At 46.9% G+C, this 21165-nt stretch overlaps 1 protein-coding gene and 1 long non-coding RNA gene across 2 annotated transcripts; one reads left to right on the top strand and one right to left on the bottom strand.

Moving 5' to 3' along the window:
- Positions 1-345: 345 nt before the first annotated feature.
- Positions 346-15484, bottom strand: LOC122925063 (gastrula zinc finger protein XlCGF17.1-like). The gene is made up of 2 exons (XM_044276595.1): positions 15436-15484; positions 346-2279 (listed from the first exon to the last, which is right to left on the bottom strand). The coding sequence occupies exons 1-2, from the start codon at positions 15467-15469 to the stop codon at positions 1243-1245; spliced, it is 1071 nt and encodes a 356-aa protein (XP_044132530.1). The 5' UTR covers positions 15470-15484; the 3' UTR covers positions 346-1242.
- Positions 15485-16741: 1257 nt separating this feature from the next.
- On the top strand, positions 16742-17665 carry LOC122925067. The gene is made up of 3 exons (XR_006387502.1): positions 16742-16802; positions 17176-17302; positions 17618-17665. It is a non-coding gene; the product is annotated as an uncharacterized LOC122925067 (long non-coding RNA).
- The last annotated feature ends 3500 nt before the right edge of the window (positions 17666-21165 follow it).

The following is a 21165-nucleotide window of genomic DNA, read 5'->3' as shown; positions in this document are numbered from 1 at the left end:
CATGGTAATGGACCATGTGATTAGCTCAGTGACGTCACCACAGGTCCCTAAGAAAGAACAGGAGACCGGCAGCTACGCGATCAATTGGAGGAGGTGAGTTATTTTTTTTTTTAACCCTCATTGGTGCAGTGGGAAGTGCCACCAATATTTATTATACTGGGGGGGGGGGGGCACCTGAAGGGTTAACTGCCGCTGATCGCAGCTCCCTGTCATAGAGGTCGTGTGCCGGCTATTTGATTCCGGCACCCGCCTCCTGTATTTGTATTAACAGGTCAGTTATCTTCATTGGTGGCGCAGTGGCCACAGCCCCTCCTCCTCCTCCCGTCTCTCTCCTTATTGGCGGAGGCGGCGGCAGCACAGGGGGGGAGGGAGAGACTCCTCATCCACTGCGCTGCTGAGTAGAACATCGGCGGAGGGCAGAGAACTATCATCTCCTGTGCCCCGCCGCTGTATTAAACTGCAGAGCTGCAACGGTGGGTCTAGTCGCAAATGGTGACAAGACTAAAAAGTCTTGTCGCCTTTTGTAAATTCTAAGTCGCATTGGCGACCATTTTGGTCGCCATCTGGAGCCCTAATCGAGCGATCAAAAATCATATGTACCCTAAAATAGTATCAATAAAATGCTCACCTTATCCTGTAGCTTCCAAAATGGAGTCACTTTTTGGTAGTTTCTACAGTAGGGGTGCATCGGCCTTAAAACCAATCTAGCAAAATCTACCTTACAAAAACCATACAGCGCTCCTTTCCTTCAGAGCCGTGCCGTGTGCCCATACAGCAGCTTACCACCACATGTTTCTGTAAACTGTAGAATCAGGGTGATATATATTGAGTTTTGTTTGGCTGTTAACCCTTGCTATGTGACAGGAAATAATGGATTGAAATTGAATTTTCATCTCCATTTTCCTTTAATTCTTGTGGAATACCAAAAGGGTTAACAAAATTTGTAAAATCAGTTTTCAATTACATGAAAGGTGCAGTTTCTAAAATAGGGTCATTTATGGGTGGTTTTCACTATGTAAGCCCCAAAAAGTAACATTAGAACTGAACCTTAAAGTGGGTTTTGGAAATTTTCTTTAAAATGTTAAGAGTTACCTCTAAAATTCTACGCTTTCTTACATCCTAAAATATAAAATGCCATCTTCAAAATAATAGCAACATAAAAGTAGACATATGAGGAATGTTAAGCAATAAATATTTTATGAGGTATCACTATCTGTTTTAAAAGCAGAGAAATAAAAAACATTACACCTCTCCTGTGTGAATTTTCATATGATGATCAAGACTTGATTTATGTGTAAAACATTTACCACATTCTGAACATGAATATGGCTTCTCTCCTGTGTGAATTCTCACATGTGTAATGAGATTTGATTTAGCTGCAAAACATTTTCCACATTCTGAACATGAATATGGTTTCTCTCCTGTGTGAATTTTCTCATGTTTAACAATTCTTGATTTATTTGTAAAACATTTCCCACATTCTGAACACGAATATGGCTTCGCTCCTGTGTGACTTCTCTTATGTGTATCAAGATTGGATCTTTGTCTAAAACATTTCCCACATTCTGAACATGAATATGGCTTCTCTCCTGTGTGAATTCTCTCATGCATAACGAGATGTGCTTTATTTATAAAACATTTCCCACATTCTGAACATGAATATGGTTTCTCTCCTGTGTGAATTCTCTCATGTGTAGCAAGACTTGATCTCTGTGTAAAACATTTCCCACATTCTAAACATGTATACAAGCCCTTTGTGTGAACTTTCTTATGTATAAAAAGGCTTGATTTTCTGGTAAAATATTTCCCACATTCTGAACATGAATATCTTTTCTCTCCTGTGTGAATTATCTCATGTGAAACAAGATATGGTTTCTGTGTAAAACTTTTCCCACATTCTGAGCATGAATATGGCTTCTCTCCTGTGTGAATTCGTACATGTGCATCAAGTCTTGATTTATTTGCAAAACATTTCCCACATTCTGAACATGAATATGGCTTCTCACCTGTGTAAATTCTTCCTTGTGTAGGAAGACATGATTTTTTTCTAAACTTTTTCCCACCATTTAACATTTTACCCACTTTCTGAACTGTAGTTGTGGTAACAATTTGTGATTGGTCAAGAGAAGGTTCTGCGCATTTAGAGGACTTATATGAGAGATTTGTACTGTGAAGTCCTGAATGTAAGTTTTCTTCTAAACAGAGCTGCATATTTTCATCTTCTGTGTTAGAATTTTGTGATAACATGAAGTTTCCCTTAAAATGTTTATTGGGATTCTCTGTAAAGATAAAAATTGGAATTAGTGATTTTTTTTTTCTTCAAACAGTAGAGTAAACAAACGTACAACATTCATATTAGGCTGTAAATTGATCCAGTAGAAACTAGAAGTATACAGTAAGTCATTCACTTTAAATGCACTTTTGACTTAAAAATAAACTGCCCCAAAGACTGCATCTATAATCCTAGCCTTACAAAGCTTTTTATAACCCTGCCTGACAAGGGTCTAGATCCTAGAAAATACCTGGTATTTTTTTTCTTCTTCACAAATGTACTATAGCTTAACATTTTAAAAAGCCAACTATACCAAACAATGAAGCCTGCTTTCTGCACATTCCACCTTCAATGCCAAGAGGGCATTGTATTGATGCAACAAATTTACTTAGGATTTCTTACGACATCCCTCAACACAAACTGCATTCATTATTAAATAGTTTAGTTTGTAAAATATTTTATTGTACAAATCAATAGAATGTCATACTTTAGGTACAACAATGGCATCACATTATGCCCAGCATAACGCACAGTAGTATTGACATATACAGTTCCATCACGCTTGCGCCCGGCCATCGCTTCTTGTCTTTAGCGTAGCTTGCGTTCTCCAGCGCCTGAAGCCAGTGATCACGCTCTCGCTAAAGACGAGAAGCGAAGGCCGGGCGCGAGCGCGATGGAACTGAACGGCGCATGTGCAGTCTGCAAAATGAAGGTGGTGAGGGAGGGAGCCGGAACAGGCAGTGCGCGGTGCATGCGCGAGATGAGCGTGGTCCCGGCATCACGGCAAGATGTCCATCACAAAGTAGAGAGGACGGGTAAGGGGCTGGTTTATCGTGCCTTGAAGCAAGAAGGCCGCTGCCCCCTTGACTTCAAGCCTGGCTTGGAGAAGGCGCCAACAGACATTTAAAACTGCGATTTTAACAAATATGAGACAGAATGAGGAAAGAAAATCATGATTAGAAACACACTGGGGGATATTTTAAGGTACTGTGATTGGTTTAAATATGTGTTTTCCAGGTGACAGGTTCCCTTTAATCATGGGATGACCCCTTTAACCCCTGAGTGACCACCCATATGCCCCGCAGGTGTCCAATATAGGCCCCAAGCCTGCCTTGAGTTGTTTCCAGCAGTCTGTGCCTCTCTGGTGCAGCCTGCTGGTCAATGTCAGTATAGAACTAACATTAAAATGCAATGCACTATAGGGATAATGTATTGTATTTTAAAATCAACCAAAATATTGTCTGTTATAGTCCCCTTGTGGGACTATTAAGTGGTTAAAAAAAAAAACATTTATTAATTAAAAAATTCCAGTAAAAAACAAATGCTTGTAAATGAAAAAAATGCAAACCACCCCCCCTATATGTATGGTATTGCCGCCTCTGTAACGACCCGCACTACATAAATATTAAGTAAATTATCCGCCTCCGGACCGCCTAACGCAGGATCGCGTTCCGGAGGCGGCTGTCTCAGGCAGAGTCACGCATCTATGCGTCATCTCAGGCGCGCGCGTTCACAGGAACTGCAGGTAAGCGAGTGGATCTACAGCCTGCCAGCTGCGATTGTTCGCTGGCAGGCTGTAAAAAATGTTTTAACCCCTAACAGGTATATTAGACGCTGTTTTGATAACAGCATCTAATATACCTGCTACCTGGTCCTCTGGTGGTCCCTTTTGCTTGGATCGACCACTAGAGGACACAGGCAGCTCTGTAATAAGTAGCACCAAACACCACTACACTACACACCCCCCCTGTCACTTATTAACCCCTGATTACCCTATATAGACTCCAAGCAAGGTCCGTGCATGGAGATAAACTTCCATTTAAAAAACAATGTATGCGTCATAATACTTTTATTTTGCTTAGAATATACCGGCCCGACAGATACCAATAGGAGAGATCACCTACCGTCCGTCAGCAGCGCGGAGCCTTATCCATATGTCTGACTGATGAGGAAAATACAAGGCCCTAATCTGATGTTTATAGAGCCCAACATGTGCACCTCCTCCATTACATGTCACTGCACACACGTGTATACACTGCACATGACGGCTCTTACCTTGTGATATAAGAGGCTGGTGCTCCTCCATTACATGTCACTGCACACACGTGTATACACTGCACATGACGGCTCTTACCTTGTGATATAAGAGGCTGGTGCTCCTCCATTACATGTCACTGCACACACGTGTATACACTGCACATGACGGCTCTTACCCTGTGATATAAGAGGCTGGTGCTCCTCCATTACATGTCACTGCACATACGTGTACACACTGCACATGACGGCTCTTACCTTGTGATATAAGAGGCTGGTGCTCCTCCATTACATGTCACTGCACACACGTGTATACACTGCACATGACGGCTCTTACCTTGTGATATAAGAGGCTGGTGCTCCTCCATTACATGTCACTGCACACACGTGTATACACTGCACATGACGGCTCTTACCTTGTGATATAAGAGGCTGGTGCTCCTCTATTACATGTCACTGCACATACGTGTACACACTGCACATGACGGCTCTTACCTTGTGATATAAGAGACTGGTGCTCCTCCATTACATGTCACTGCACACACGTGTACACACTGCACATGACGGCTCTTACCTTGTGATATAAGAGGCTGGTGCTCCTCCATTACATGTCACTGCACACACGTGTATACACTGCACATGACGGCTCTTACCTTGTGATATAAGAGACTGGTGCTCCTCCATTACATGTCACTGCACACACGTGTATACACTGCACATGACGGCTCTTACCTTGTGATATAAGAGGCTGGTGCTCCTCCATTACATGTCACTGCACACACGTGTATACACTGCACATGACGGCTCTTACCTTGTGATATAAGAGGCTGGAGCTCCTCCATTACATGTCACTGCACACACGTGTATACACTGCACATGACGGCTCTTACCCTGTGATATAAGAGGCTGGTGCTCCTCCATCATGGCCTCCTTGTACAGATGCTTGTGTCCTTCTATATACTCCCACTCCTCCATGGAGAAATAGACAGTGACCTCCTGACACCTTAGAGGAACCTGACAACACAATGACACCGTCATCACCCAGACCCCTCCAGTGCTGTTACTGGAGAATTTCCCAGCATTCCCAGCAGTGTCACCTCTCCAGTCAGCAGCTCCATCATCTTGTGGGTGAGCTCTAGGATCTTCTGCTCATGTATCAGAGGGTGAGGGGGAGGCTCTGTGCTGGGGTGAGGGGCCCTGCTCCGCCCTCCTGACTCCTGGAGATGGATGATGGGAGTCACACAGTCCCCCGATGTCTTCTTCACTATTGTGTACTCCTGTGGATGGAGAGAGACACTTAGGGAATAAACCCTTCAGGGGCCATGTGCTCTCCTCCGGCCCTTTCCTCCTGGTACAACGTGCCTACTTACCTTCTCATGGCTCCTACAACATGACTATTGGTCACTGGTCACATGACACATCACTCACCGTATTGGGGGCTGATCTTCAGGTTCTCCGTCACTTGGAAGGTCTGGAGGCCGTTCTCCAGGACCCTGGACTCTTCCTATCACTTCCTATGATGGATTCTCCTTCCCGATGTCTGACTTGTTACAGAATACAATAAAGAGGAGAGAAATCTAGAAAAGTTTACCTCTCCGCTCAGCAGGGAGATGATCTCCAAGGTGAGGTCTAATATTCTTCTGCTGATCTCCTTCCTGTCCATCCTTGGTGGCTCATTCAGGAGAAGGGTCGTATTACTGGTTTTCTTCATTCCTCCTCCAAAAAAAAAAAAAAGGAATAAAGGTTAATCAGTGAGTCCCATGTCCCCTATAAGGAGGGAGAGAAAAAGTAGAACCACATTTATTAATTTAAAAAAGTTCCAGTAAAAAAATGCTTTTTTTCCCCATTGAAAAGACGCTTTTTAATGAAAAAATTGCAAAAAATCCCCCCCCCCCATATGTATGGTATTGCCGACTCTGTAATGACCCGTACTACATAAATATAATGTAAATTATACCCTACGGCAAGCACTATAAAAAAAAAATTTTTAAAAGAACAATTGCTAATTTATTCTTAGTTGCCATAAAAAAACTAATAACAAGTGATCAAAAAGCGCAATTTACTCCAAAATGACACCAATGAAAACTACAAGTTGTCCCTCAAAAATGGAGGTATTGCTATTTTTTCCATCTCCCACCCAGAAAGAGTTAATAAAAGTTAAAGGGATTCTGTCACCTCGTTTTAGCCTATAGAGCTGCGGACATGCACGGCTAGATCGCCGCAAGCATGTCCGCAATATACCTGTCCCTTAGCGCTGTGTCCTTTTATTGTGTTTAAAAAAAATATTTTATGATATGTGAATGACCCTGGTAAGGAGCCCGAGGGGCTGTACTAACCTTCCTGGAGCCCAGCCACGTCCCCCTGGTAAGGAGCCCGAGGGGCTGTACTAACCTTTCCAGTTCCTTCCCTGAGGCGGATGCCGGCACTGCGCATGCGCGAGCTTGCGCATCGTGAGATTACGGTGATCTAACTGTGAGCAAGGAGGAGATTCGGAGGACGCAGGCGGTGCTGGGCTGCAGGAAGGTTCGTATAGCCCCTTGGGCTCCTTACCAGGCTCATTTACATATCTATAAAAAAATATATATAAACGCAATAAAAGTACACAGCGCTAAGGGACAGGTATATTGCGGGCATGCTAGCGGCGATCTAGCTGAGCGTGTCCGCATCTCTATAGGCTAAAACGACAGAATCCCTTTAAATCAGAAAGTTATGTGCACCCCAAAATGGCACCATTAAAACTACAACTTGTCCCGCAAAAAACAAGCCCTCATACAGCTACATAGTCGAAAAATCTGTTTCTCTTCCATTCATTGGGGGACACAGGCATTGGCCATAGGTATCGCTGTTGCTGCTAGGAGGCGGACACTAAGCACACAAAGTGTAAGCTCCTCCCTCTTCAGCTGTATCCCTTCCTGCAGGGACCAATCAGTTTAGTGCAAAAGCAGTAGGAGAACCAGACATAAGAAAATCACATGTATGTACAGTCGTGGCCAAAAGTTTTGAGAATGACACAAATATTAGTTTTCACAAAGTTTGCTGCTAAACTGCTTTTAGATCTCTGTTTCAGTTGTTTCTGTGATGTAGTGAAATATAATTACACGCACTTCATACGTTTCAGAGGCTTTTATCGATAATTACATTACATTTAGGGTCCATTCACACGTCCGTTTTTTCTTTCCTGATCTGTTCCGTTTTTTGCGGAACAGATCAGGACCAGATCTGGACCCATTCATTTTCAATGGGTCCTGGAAAAAAATCGGACAGCACAATGTGTGCTGTCCGTTTCCGTTGTTCCGTTCCGCATGTCCGTTTAAATATAAAACATGTCCTATTATGTTCCGCAAAAATCGGATCCTGGTACAATACAAAGTCAATGGATCCGCAAAAAACAGAAGACATTCGGATGTCATTCCGTATGTCATCCGTTTTTTGCGGATTCCGTTCCTGGAAACACATAACACATTTTTTTTCTATTTTTATTTTTATTTTTTTCAATGAATTCCAAACAACTTTATTTGATTATTGAAATTTATACATGTTTCCGTTTTTTGCGGATCCGCAAAAAACGGATGACATACGGAAACATTTTCAGGAACAACGGACCGTTTTTCAGGATGAAAAAAAACAGGACGTGTGAATGGACCCTTATGCAAAGAGTCAGTATTTGCAGTGTTGGCCCTTCTTTTTCAGGACCTCTGCAATCCGACTGGGCATGCTCTCAATCAACTTCTGGGCCAATTCCTGACTGATCGCAACCCATTCTTTCATAATCACTTCTTGGAGTTTGTCAGTTCACACGGGCGAGATTTCCGCGCGGGTGCAATGCGGGAGATGAACGCATTGCACCCGCACTGAATCCGGACCCATTCATGCATTATACTATGCATTCTGTATTCAGAATGCTATTATTTTCCCTTATAACCATGTTATAAGGGAAAATAATACAATCTACACAACACCGAACCCAAACCTGAACTTCTGTGAAGAAGTTCGGGTCTGGGTACCACAGTCGGTTTTTTATCACGCGCGTGCAAAACACATTGCACCCGTGCGATCAAAACTGACTGCAATTGCGTACCTAATCGCTCGGGTTTGCCGCAATACACCGGGATGCATCCGGACACGCTTGTGTGAACCCAGCCTTAGTGGGTTTTTGTTTGTCCACCCGCCTCTCGAGGATTGACCACAAGTTCTCAATGGGATTAAGATCTGGGGAGTTTCCAGGCCATGGACCCAAAATGTCAATGTTTTGGTCCCCGAGCCACTTAGTTATCACTTTTGCCTTATGGCACGGTGCTCCATCGTGCTGGAAAATGCATTGTTCTTCACCAAACTGTTGTTGGATTGTTGGAAGAAGTTGCTGTTGGAGGGTGTTTTTGCACCATTCTTTATTCATGGCTGTGTTTTTGGGCAAAATTCTGCGTGAGCCCACTCCCTTGGATGAGAAGCAACCCCACACATGAATGGTCTCAGGATGCTTTACTGTTGGCATGACACAGGACTGATGGTAGCGCTCACCTTTTCTTCACCGGACAAGCCTTTTTCCTGATGCCCCAAACAATCGGAAAGAGGCTTCATTGGAGAATATGACTTTGCCCCAGTCCTCAGCAGTCCATTCACCATATTTTCTGCAGAAGATCAATCTGTCCCTGATGTTTTTTTGGAGAGAAGTGGCTTCTTTGCTGCCCTTCTTGACACCAGGCCATCTTCCAAAAGTCTTCGCCTCACTGTGCGTGCAGATGCGCTCACACCTGCCTGCTGCCATTCCTGAACGAGCTCTGCACTGGTGGCACTCTGATCCCGCAGCTGAATCCTCTTTAGGAGACGATCCTGGTGCTTGCTAGACTTTCTTAGACGCCCTGAAGCCTTCTTAACAAGAATTGAACCTCTTTCCTTGAAGTTCTTGATGATCCTATAAATTGTTGATTGAGGTGCAATCTTAGTAGCCACAATATCCTTGCCTGTGAAGCCATTTTCATGCAACGCAATGATGGCTGCACGCGTTTCTTTGCAGGTCACCATGGTTAACAATGGAAGAACAATGATTTCAAGCATCACCCTCCTTTTAACAGGTCAAGTCTGCCATTTAACCCAATCAGCCTGACATAATGATCTCCAGCCTTGTGCTCGTCAACATTCTCACCTGAGTTAACAAGACGATTACTGAAATGATCTCAGCAGGTCCTTTAATGACAGCAATGAAATGCAGTGGAAAGTTTTTTTTGGGATTAAGTAAATTTTCATGGCAAAGAAGGACTATGCAATTCATCTTAATCACTCTTCATAACATTCTGGAGTATATGCAAAATGCTATTATAAAAACTTAAGCAGCAACTTTTCCAATATTTATGTAATTCTCAAAACTTTTGGCCACGACTGTATACCCAGAACCACACAGGACTGAAAAGGCCCATAAACAAAAAAACAGGTCCAGAGTATGGAGTGACTGTTCTCGAGGATGAGACAGGTCCGGACAAAATGAAGGAAGAATAATCTCCTCATTTAGATGGAATGTCAACACCACCTTCAGCAAGAAGGACTGCACCTTATCCTGATGGAGGATCCGGAAAGGCGACTGACATGACAAAACTGCAAGTTCCGACACTCTACGGATAGAAGTAATTGCAACCAAAAAAGCCACCTTATAAGACAGTAAGCGCAGCGACACCTGCTGCAAAGGCTCAAACGGAGAAGATTAGAGAGCGTTGAGCACTAGATTAAGATCTCAAGGATCCGACGGAGAACGGAAAGGGGGAGCAGCATCCTCCACCCCCTGCAGAAAAGTCCAAACCTCCAAATTTCACTGAAAAAGAATGGACAGAGTTGACACTTGTCCTTTGAGAGAGCTGAGAGCCAGCCCCAAGTCCATGCCCGACTGCAGTAAAGCCGATGCCGGGTATGTGAACTGCCGACAATGCCGGAATATGTTTCTCCGCCCAGCTGAGAATCAACGCCGTCTCCGCCATGCTCCAGGTGCCACCCTGGTGATTGATGTACGCTACCGCCGTGGAGTTGTCGGACTGCACCCGTACTGGACAACCCCTGAGATGGTCGGCTCAATGTCGCAGAGATAACTCCAGAACACTAATTGGAAGGGAGCGCTCCTTGTGTGACCATACCCCTTGAACAGAGAGATTTTCCAACACTCCCCCACAACCCTGAGGCTTGCGTCCATTGTTAACAGCCTCCAACGGAGAGGGAGAAATGAATGCCCCAATGTCAACCTCGGAGAGGCCATCCACCATCTGAGGGCCCGGCACACTGGGGCAAAGAGACGAATCGGCCGATCCAAGGAGTCTGGGGAGTGATCCCAGCTGGACAGAATGGCTCGCTGACATGTTCTGGTATGAAACTGAGCATAGGGAACTGCTTCGAAGGTAGAGACCATGTGCCTCAGAGCCAGCATGCAGCGACGAATGGGAATCGGAGCTGGCCGCAACAAGGGGAGAATCTGCAGACGAAGAGCGGATAGTTTTTCTGGAGGCAAGAACACCTTGGCCTGACAAGTGTCCAGTACCATGCCCAGAAAAGTCAACCGCTGCGATAGATAAAGATGTCTTGTCTTTTCTAGAGGAAAATACTGGCTGCAGCGCTTTGCCCACTGCTTCAAAGGCAGATTTTGCAAACGCTTCCAGCTTCGTATCTTTGATATCAGAAAAAGAAGTCCCATCCGCCATGGGCAAGGTAGTATGTTTAGCCAAGCGGGAAACTGGTGGATCCACTACAGGTGGAGCTGACCATTTCTTAGTCCAATCCTCAGGAAAAGGATAAAGGATGTTCAAGCGTTTTGGCAACACAAAATGATTATCAGGGAAATTCCACTCCTTGGATAGAGAGGAATCAAACTCCTGGTGGTTGGGGAAACACTTGTGCAAGCGACGGAACCTTCTAAAGGAAAAACCTGAGCTGGCAGATGACTGAGCGGGATCTTCAACCTGTAACGTCTCAATAACCGCCGTAATTTAACTATCCACCATGGAGGACAGTTTGGGCGAATGACCCTCCGGTGAGATAACATCCTCATCTGAACCATCTCTCCTCGGAACATGCCTCTTCAACTGAGGACATGTCGGAGTGAGACTCTCTAGCAGGAGGAGGAGAAGCTGAGGACACAGGAGATATAGAACCCCTTTTGGGGGAGGAAGTTCTGGCCCGTTTTTAGGGGGCGGCCGCCCGGGCACGAGCCCCATGATACCCAGAGTCGGACCGGTCAGAGGACTGCCTTGCCGACAAACGCCCCAATATATCCACAATAGATTTGTTGGTATTGAAGACGTCCTGTACCACCCTAGACAAGTAACGCGCCCATTCTGGTTCTTCCGTAGGTTGGGCAACGGGAAGCAATGAGTCCGGGGTCGAGCCACTAGATGGCGGCGTAGCACACGCAAAGCAGAGGGAGTCTGACTGAGGGGATGGAAATTTTGAGCGACATGATGCGCAGGCAAAATGACGCACCAAAGGGACCGCCTGCTTCGGAACCTGGGTTCAGACATAATAACACCCCTGTCACCCCACTGAGGCAAATGGGAAGGGACAAACAACACTCACCCAGCCTGTGTCCCTCCAAACGCCAGTCAGAACCTCATTTACCGCCAGGAGCTTTAAAAATCCGAAAGTGGTCTGAGCCCACTCTCCCACTGCTCTACTGTGTATTGACCCGGAAGCGGCGCTTAGAGGAGTAAACTCCACCCCCTCCTCTCCCGGTGCTCTCCAGGGGACGCAGTCAGCCCGGGAAGTCGCAGCAGACACGCGGCGTGTATGAAGAAGGCAGCCACCCCCTTGCTACAGCAGCATCCAAGGTAAATTAATCCTTTAAAAGAGATTGCTGCTCAAGTCCACACGTAGTGAGAAGGGGATACTGGCCGGGGTCCTGGAGGGGGGCACTGAGAGGGGCACTAGAGGTGGTACTGAGAAGGTTAATGGAGGGAGGATGGAGGGGGACACTGCTCCTACTTACCTGTCCGACGTCTTCTGCCCCCCTGACTCCAGCCGGATCACCACCTTCGGTGTGCTGCCCCTTTGTGAGGGACGCTACACTGGAAACAGAGGGGACTTTCGCTGGGGTGGCCGTGGTGATGTGCTTGCTGGCGGGAGACAGAGGTTTTTACAGGGACCTCTGGTCCTCCTTTTCTTCTAGAGAGCAGGAACGAGCAGGGGGTTTGGGTGACCCCCTGGTCTTCCATCTCCTGGGTGGGAGTGCAGGCAGTTTTTACCCGGACTGCCTGAAGCTTTCAGCTAGAAAAAAAGAGAGACAAAATTAGTAAATCAGCAGACCTGCAACCAGGAAGGTCTGCCTCCTACAGACACAAAGCTAAAACTGATTAGCTTGGTCCCTGCAGGAAGGGATATAGCTGAAGAGGGAGGAGCTTACACTTTGTGTGCTTAGTGTCCGCCTCCTAGCGGCAACAGCTATACCCATGGTCAATGCCTGTGTCCCCCAATGAGACGGATGAGAAATAAAAAAAGTTATAACTCTTGGAAGGCTATGATGAAAAAAGGAAGAAAAACGCTTGGCCAGTAAGGCCCCAAACTGGCTGGTCACTAAGGGGTTAAGGCGCTAATGACCTGTTTTTTTTGGTATTTTCATTGTCCGATTCCAAGACCTTAGTACGAGGGATTGGTTTTCAGTGGCAGAATTTAGATATAATTTATTGTTTATTTTTCCTTAACCATCTATTGGAGGAATACATGTCTGACACTGAACAGCGTTCAGTAATGGTGTCCAGCACCAGGAGAAAATCCAAGGTCTCTTTACTGAAGACACAGAGGTACATAATGGGGAGACAGCACGCCAACAAGTATCGTTAACGAGTGCGGCCCCCCCACACGTACCGCTGTGATCCTACGTGTCTTCAGTAAAGAGACCTTGGATTATATTCTGGTGCTGGACATCATCATTGAACGCTGTTACCTGCCTGAACCTAGAAAGGTCCGTGCCTGGAGATCGGTGGAAGTGCTGGGAGCAGAGGAGAGCTGGAATCTCGTGGATACATTATGGCACTGAATAGTCACAGATGTGCACATCGCTCATAGACTTCCATTTAAAAAACAATGAATGCGTCATAATACTTTTATTTTGCTTAGAATATACCGGCCCGACAGATACCAATAGGAGAGATCACCTACCGTCCGTCAGCAGCGCGGAGCCTTATCCATATGTCTGACTGATGAGGAAAATACAAGGCCCTAATCTGATGTTTATAGAGCCCAACATGTGCACCTCCTCCATTACATGTCACTGCACACACGTGTACACACTGCACATGACGGCTCTTACCTTGTGATATAAGAGGCTGGTGCTCCTCCATTACATGTCACTGCACACACGTGTATACACTGCACACACGTGTATACACTGCACATGATGGCTCTTACCTTGTGATATAAGAGGCTGGTGCTCCTCCATTACATGTCACTGCACACACGTGTATACACTGCACATGACGGCTCTTACCTTGTGATATAAGAGGCTGGTGCTCCTCCATTACATGTCACTGCACACACGTGTATACACTGCACATGACGGCTCTTACCTTGTGATATACGAGGCTGGTGCTCCTCCATTACATGTCACTGCACACACGTGTATACACTGCACATGACGGCTCTTACCTTGTGATATACGAGGCTGGTGCTCCTCCATTACATGTCACTGCACACACGTGTATACACTGCACATGATGGCTCTTACCTTGTGATATAAGAGGCTGGTGCTCCTCCATTACATGTCACTGCACACACGTGTATACACTGCACATGACGGCTCTTACCTTGTGATATACGAGGCTGGTGCTCCTCCATTACATGTCACTGCACACACGTGTATACACTGCACACACGTGTATACACTGCACATGATGGCTCTTACCTTGTGATATAAGAGGCTGGTGCTCCTCCATTACATGTCACTGCACACACGTGTATACACTGCACATGACGGCTCTTACCTTGTGATATACGAGGCTGGTGCTCCTCCATTACATGTCACTGCACACACGTGTATACACTGCACATGACGGCTCTTACCTTGTGATTTAAGAGGCTGGTGCTCCTCCATTACATGTCACTGCACACACATGTATACACTGCACATGACGGGTCTTACCTTGTGCTATAAGAGGATGGTGCTCCTCCATTACATGTCACTGCACACACGTGTATACACTGCACATGACGGCTCTTACCTTGTGATATAAGAGGCTGGTGCTCCTCCATTACATGTCACTGCACACACGTGTATACACTGCACATGACGGCTCTTACCTTGTGATATAAGAGGCTGGTGCTCCATTACATGTCACTGCACACACGTGTATACACTGCACATGACGGCTCTTACCCTGTGATATAGGAGGCTGGTGCTCCTCCATTACATGTCACTGCACACATGTGTATACACTGCACATGACGGCTCTTACCCTGTGATATAAGAGGCTGGTGCTCCTCCATTACATGTCACTGCTCACACGTGTATACACTGCACATGACGGCTCTTACCTTGTGATATAAGAGGCTGGTGCTCCTCCATTACATAACACTGCACACACGTGTATACACTGCACATGACGGCTCTTACCTTGTGATATAAGAGGCTGGTGCTCCTCCATTACATAACACTGCACACACGTGTATACACTGCACATGACGGCTCTTACCTTGTGATATAAGAGGCTGGTGCTCCTCCATTACATAACACTGCACACACGTGTATACACTGCACATGACGGCTCTTACCTTGTGATATAAGAGGCTGGTGCTCCTACATTACATGTCACTGCACACACGTGTATACACTGCACATGACGGGTCTTACCTTGTGATATAAGAGGCTGGTGCTCCTCCATTACATGTCACTGCACACACGTGTATACACTGCACATGACGGCTCTTACCCTGTGATATAAGAGGCTGGTGATCCTCCATTACATGTCACTGCACACACGTGTATACACTGCACATGACGGCTCTTACCTTGTGATATAAGAGACTGGTGCTCCTCCATTACATGTCACTGCACACACGTGTATACACTGCACATGACGGCTCTTACCTTGTGATATAAGAGGCTGGTGCTCCTCCGTTACATGTCACTGCACACACGTGTATACACTGCACATGACGGGTCTTACCTTGTGATATAAGAGGCTGGTGCTCCTCCATCATGGCCTCCTTGTACAGATCCTTGTGTCCTTCTATATACTCCCACTCCTCCATGGAGAAATAGACAGTGACATCCTGACACCTTATAGGAACCTGACAACACAATGACATCGTCATCACCCAGACCCCTCCAGTGCTGTTACGGGAGAATTTCCCAGCATTCCCAGCTGTGTCACCTCTCCAGTCAGCAGCTCCATCATCTTGCGGGTGAGTTCTAGGATCTTCTGCTCATGTATCAGAGGGTGAGGGGGAGGCTCTGTGATGGGGGGAGGGGTCCTGCTCCGCCCTCCTGACTCCTGGAGATGGATGATGGGAGTCACACCGTCCCCCGATGTCTTCTTCACTATTGTGTACTCCTGTGGATGGAGAGAGATGCTTAGGGAATAAACCCTTCAGGGGCCATGTGCTCTCCTCCGGCCCTTTCCTCCTGGTACAACGTGCCTACTTACCTTCTCATGGTTCCTACATGACTATTGGTCACTGGTCACATGATACATCACTCACCATACTGGGGGCTGATCTTCAGGTTCTCCATCACTTGGAAGATCTGGAGGCCGTTCTACAGGACCCTGGACTCTTCCTATCACTTCCTATGATGGATTCTCCTTCCCGATGTCTGACTTGTTACAGAATACAATAAAGAGGAGAGAAATCTAGAAAAGTTTACCTCTCCGCTCAGCAGGGAGATGATCTCCAAGGTGAGGTCTAATATTCTTCTGCTGATCTCCTTCCTGTCCATCCTTGGTGGCTCATTCAGGAGAAGGGTCGTATTGCTGGTTTTCTTCATGACGTCTCCAAAAACAGGAATAAAGGTTAATCATTGAGTCCCATGTCCCCGATAATGAGGGCGAGAAAAAGTACAACTCATCCTGCAAAACTTAGACCCTCATAAAGCTGCACTGACGGGAAAACCCTGAGCTCCGGGTGTATCTAAGCTCCTGGCAGTGCAGTGTGTATCTAAGCTCCTGGCAGTGAAAACCTCAGTCACATGAAACAGATTCTCTCTTCTAGCACAGAATGATGACAACCCCCACTATCCGACCAGGACCTGCCCAGTATCTGCTGCACTGCCAGAGCTGAAGGACCTGCGGTGACGTCACTGTCATGTGATCAGTGCAGGGGGCGGACTTCTACCCTGCATTGGTCAAATGACTATGATGTCACTATAGGTCCTTTGCTACCGTTTCGCAAAAGGCCCCGCCCCCTGCACTGATCACATGTCGGTGACGTCACCCCAGGTCCTTCAGCTCTGGCAGTGCAGCAGATACTGGGCAGGTCCTGGTCGGTAGTCAGGGCTCTTGTTCTCTCTGGTATCAGCCATTCCTCCAGCCTGCAGGTAAGATGAGCTGTGAGGAGACAGTGTGGTGGAGAGCTCAGACATGTCACCTCTGGAGATTCTCCTCCATTACACACAAGGAATCCTTCTCCGCTCCTCAGCTTAGTATGATGGGGGAGTAGTAGTGGGGATAGTGGGGGTTGTTATCATTCACTGCTGGATGAGAGAATCTGTTTCATGTGAATGAGTTTTTCACTGCCAGGAGTTTAGATACACACTGCACTGCCAGGAGCTTAGATACACCCGGAGCTCAGGGTTTTCCCGTCAGTGCAGCTTTATGAGGGTCTGAGTTTTGCGGGATGAGTTGTACTTTTTATCGCCCTCATTATCGGGGACATGGGACTCACTGATTAACCTTTATTCCTGTTTTTAGAGGCATCATGAAGAAAACCAGTAATACGAGCCTTCTCCTGAATGAGCCACCAAGGATGGACAGGAAGGAGATCAGCAGAAGAATATTAGACCTCACCTTGGAGATCATCTCCCTGCTGAGCGGAGAGGTAAACTTTTCTAGATTTCTCTCCTCTTTATTGTATTCTGTAACAAGTCAGACATCGGGAAGGAGAATCCATCATAGGAAGTGATAGGAAGAGTCCAGGGTCCTGGAGAACGGCCTCCAGACCTTCCAAGTGACGGAGAACCTGAAGATCAGATCCCAGTATGGTGAGTAATGTATCATGTGACCAGTGACCAATAGTCATGTTGTAGGAGTCATGAGAAGGTAAGTAGGCACGTTGTACCCAGGAGGAGAGGGCCGGAGGAGAGCACATGGCCCCTGAAGGGTTTATTCCCCAAGTGTCTCTCTCCATCCACAGGAGTACACAATAGTGAAGAAGACATCAGGGGACTGTGTGACTCCCATCATCCATCTCCAGGAGTCAGGAGGGCGGAGCAGGACCCCTCCCCCCATCACAGAGCCTCCCCCTCACCCCCTGATACATGAGCAGAAGATCCTAGAACTCACCCACAAGATGATGGAGCTGCTGACTGGAGAGGTGACACTGCTGGGAATGCTGGGAAATTCTCCAGTAACAGCACTGGAGGGGTCTGGGTGATGACGGTGTCATTGTGTTGTCAGGTTCCTCTAAGGTGTCAGGATGTCACTGTCTATTTCTCCATGGAGGAGTGGGAGTATATAGAAGGACACAAGGATCTGTACAAGGAGGCCATGATGGAGGAGCACCAGCCTCTTATATCACAGGGTAAGAGCCGTCATGTGCAGTGTATACACGTGTGTGCAGTGACATGTAATGGAGGAGCACCAGCCTCTTATATCACAGGGTAAGAGCCGTCATGTGCAGTGTATACACGTGTGTGCAGTGACATGTAATGGAGGAGCACCAGCCTCTTATATCACAAGGTAAGAGCCGTCATGTGCAGTGTATACACGTGTGTGCAGTGACATGTAACGGAGGAGCACCAGCCTCTTACATCACAAGGTAAGAGCCGCCATGTGCAGTGTATACACGTGTGTGCAGTGACATGTAATGGAGGAGCACCAGCCTCTTATATCACAAGGTAAGAGCCGTCATGTGCAGTGTATACACGTGTGTGCAGTGACATGTAATGGAGGAGCACCAGCCTCTTATATCACAGGGTAAGAGCCGTCATGTGCAGTGTATACACGTGTGTGCAGTGACATGTAATGGAGGAGCACCAGCCTCTTATATCACAAGGTAAGAGCCGTCATGTGCAGTGTATACACGTGTGTGCAGTGACATGTAACGGAGGAGCACCAGCCTCTTACATCACAAGGTAAGAGCCGCCATGTGCAGTGTATACACGTGTGTGCAGTGACATGTAATGGAGGAGCACCAGCCTCTTATATCACAAGGTAAGAGCCGTCATGTGCAGTGTATACACGTGTGTGCAGTGACATGTAATGGAGGAGCACCAGCCTCTTATATCACAGGGTAAGAGCCGTCATGTACAGTGTATACACGTGTGTGCAGTGACATGTAACGGAGGAGCACCAGCCTCTTACATCACAAGGTAAGAGCCGCCATGTGCAGTGTATACACGTGTGTGCAGTGACATGTAATGGAGGCTTATTTTTGTCCCTGGGATGGACAGTGTATCAGACTATCATGGATATTTAGTATAAGGAATTTTGGTCACGGAAAGCTTCGCTATGACGGAGGGTTATACACTGTTACCTGAGAATCTCATATAGGAATTTGGGGGGGTTACATTGTTTGGCTCGTAGAGGGTGGGATTACTTCTCTCTCTTAGTAACCTTGTTTGGTAAATTGCAGTAGTTTTTGCACCTCAGTCTATGTGAGCTCCTGAAGTTGAATTAGTGGAGAGATGTTGCTGTGGAGGTTTCCTGTGATTGGTTTAATCATCGCTCATTCCTCCTCCAGGGACATATCCGAGTGGTAGATCTAATAGCGCTCCCTGGAGGATTAGATCTGCCCGCCGGTCCTCGGCTACACCTGTTACTTGTAAGGGACAGGAATCCGGTAGCAGAACTGCACCACCAGCCCTTTTTCTGTCATGGAAGACGCCGTAGGAGCGGACATACCGCCGTTTAAGAAAATTAGCATTGCCATTGAAGTCAAAATGTGTCTCCTGAAAATAACGAGGTTCATGCGGGGCCAACTCGCGTTTATTGATAGAGTTCAGACCTTTTATATTAAGGCCGGGTTCACACATGACCGATTAGCTGTGGATCAGCGTTGTTCAGTACCAGGAAAGTGGATGAGACTTCACAATTCTCACATACTGTGTAAAAAAACGCAGCGGAAACTGACCTGTGGTCTGGTGTCAGGTTGTGCTGCAGATTTTACCCTTTTCTATGCAAAAAATGACACTACGTCTAATCTGCAGCTTTTCTGCAACTAAATCCGCAGCTAATCGGTCTCGTGTGAACTCGGCCTCGGTGAGATCACTCTTACCATATTTGAGAAATGTAATGAACTTAGCGGAGACTGGATGAGTCCGGCACCAGGAGGCAACCTGAATCCATGTATAGACTGGAGCAGCCCAAAAACCTAGGCTTTCAGGACGTTTAATATTGATGACTTATGTTCAGGATAGGACATCACTGTCTGCGAGGATCCGACACCCAGCACCCCCGACGATCAGCTGTTTGAAGACAGTGCCGTCCATTGCATAGTGGCTGTGCTTGGTATTGCAGCTCAGCTCTACTCACATCCATGGAACAGATCTGCGCCCAGGACCAATGAACATGACGTCACAAGCTTAGGAAGAAGCCACAGGGCTTGTTCCACAGCCTCTTCAAACAGCTGATTGGTGGGGGTGGCGGTAGTTGGAACTCAACCAATCTGAAATTGATGAGCTAACGTGAAGACAGGCCATGAAAATCTAGGACAACTTCTATAAAGGCTCTTTCCCCTTTACCCACGCCAGCACCACAAGAGAGAGAGGATCCGCCATCACAGGCAGGAAACCTGCAGAATAAAAGGGCGGACACTCTCCTCCCAATTCAGTGTGGTTTCCTGTCTCTGGGAAGCCTGCAGTTTTTTTCGTTTTCAGACCTTCCCCTTGTGGTGCTCCTGATTTCCTTTAAGCCCCGTTTTTTTGAGAAGACCTAAAGCATACCTGCAGATTGTATTATGTAGAGAGAGAATCTGAATCGCACCTCCTCATTCCTATACTGATGACTACTGTACGTATTTTGCAGCATTTCTATTGATAAAACATGGCTATACAGCACAAGTATCAAACATTTGCTGTGCCCTAAAAGAGGCATTAGTATACAGTTTGATCAAAGAGCATAGGCCCACTTACCGCGACAAGGTTGCCTCTTGTTAAGTGGGAACCTACTCTATCCATAGCGCAGTGCCGTGCGGCGACCACCGCGCCTCCACACCGCACCAGCAGGCAACAGGATCCAGCAGCCACAATGCGGCCCCACCGTGAGGCAGAGCCACCTAGGCCTCGGATCCCATCACTCCACCAGCACGGCACAGAAGCAGCGGCGGCCACCGTCCAGCGCCGCATGTGAACTGGTGCAAAGGGATCACCTGTTCACGGCTTCTCAGGAACTTCAACTGAGATGGGGTAGGAATTATTTAACCCTTTGCAGACTACTGCTAAATTAAAAGCACCTGTGCCACATGGGGAGCATACCTGCAGATCCCCAGAGGTAAGGGTGGCATCAGTGGTGCACTATGGGGACTAGCAGAGGCACCGCATGGCTCTAGAGGGAGCTTCAAGGGTGCTGGAGCGAACATGCGCCCGGTGGCATCGCTGATGCGTCATGGGCACGGACTAAGGAACATCCGGGCGCAGGAGGAGGCGGAGCTTCCAGTAATAAGATAGGTCGGAGTAAGCACATGAAACACGTGACTGGTGTGCGCTGTGATGTCATCAAGAAACGCCTATGAGAAGGGCGCTC

Source organism: Bufo gargarizans, chromosome 1 (genome assembly GCF_014858855.1).
Source record: "Bufo gargarizans isolate SCDJY-AF-19 chromosome 1, ASM1485885v1, whole genome shotgun sequence".
Taxonomy (NCBI): Eukaryota; Metazoa; Chordata; class Amphibia; order Anura; family Bufonidae; genus Bufo; species Bufo gargarizans.
This window is presented reverse-complemented; position numbering and strand designations above follow the sequence as displayed.

Bases quoted from the DNA above. Each gene is read 5' to 3' on its own strand.
- LOC122925063 (XM_044276595.1), bottom strand. From the start codon at position 15,469: ATGATGGAGGAGCACCAGCCTCTTATATCACAAG. The intron at 2,280-15,435 runs GTAAGACCCGTC...TTATCTTTACAG, and splicing joins CCAGCCTCTTATATCACAAG to AGAATCCCAATAAACATTTT.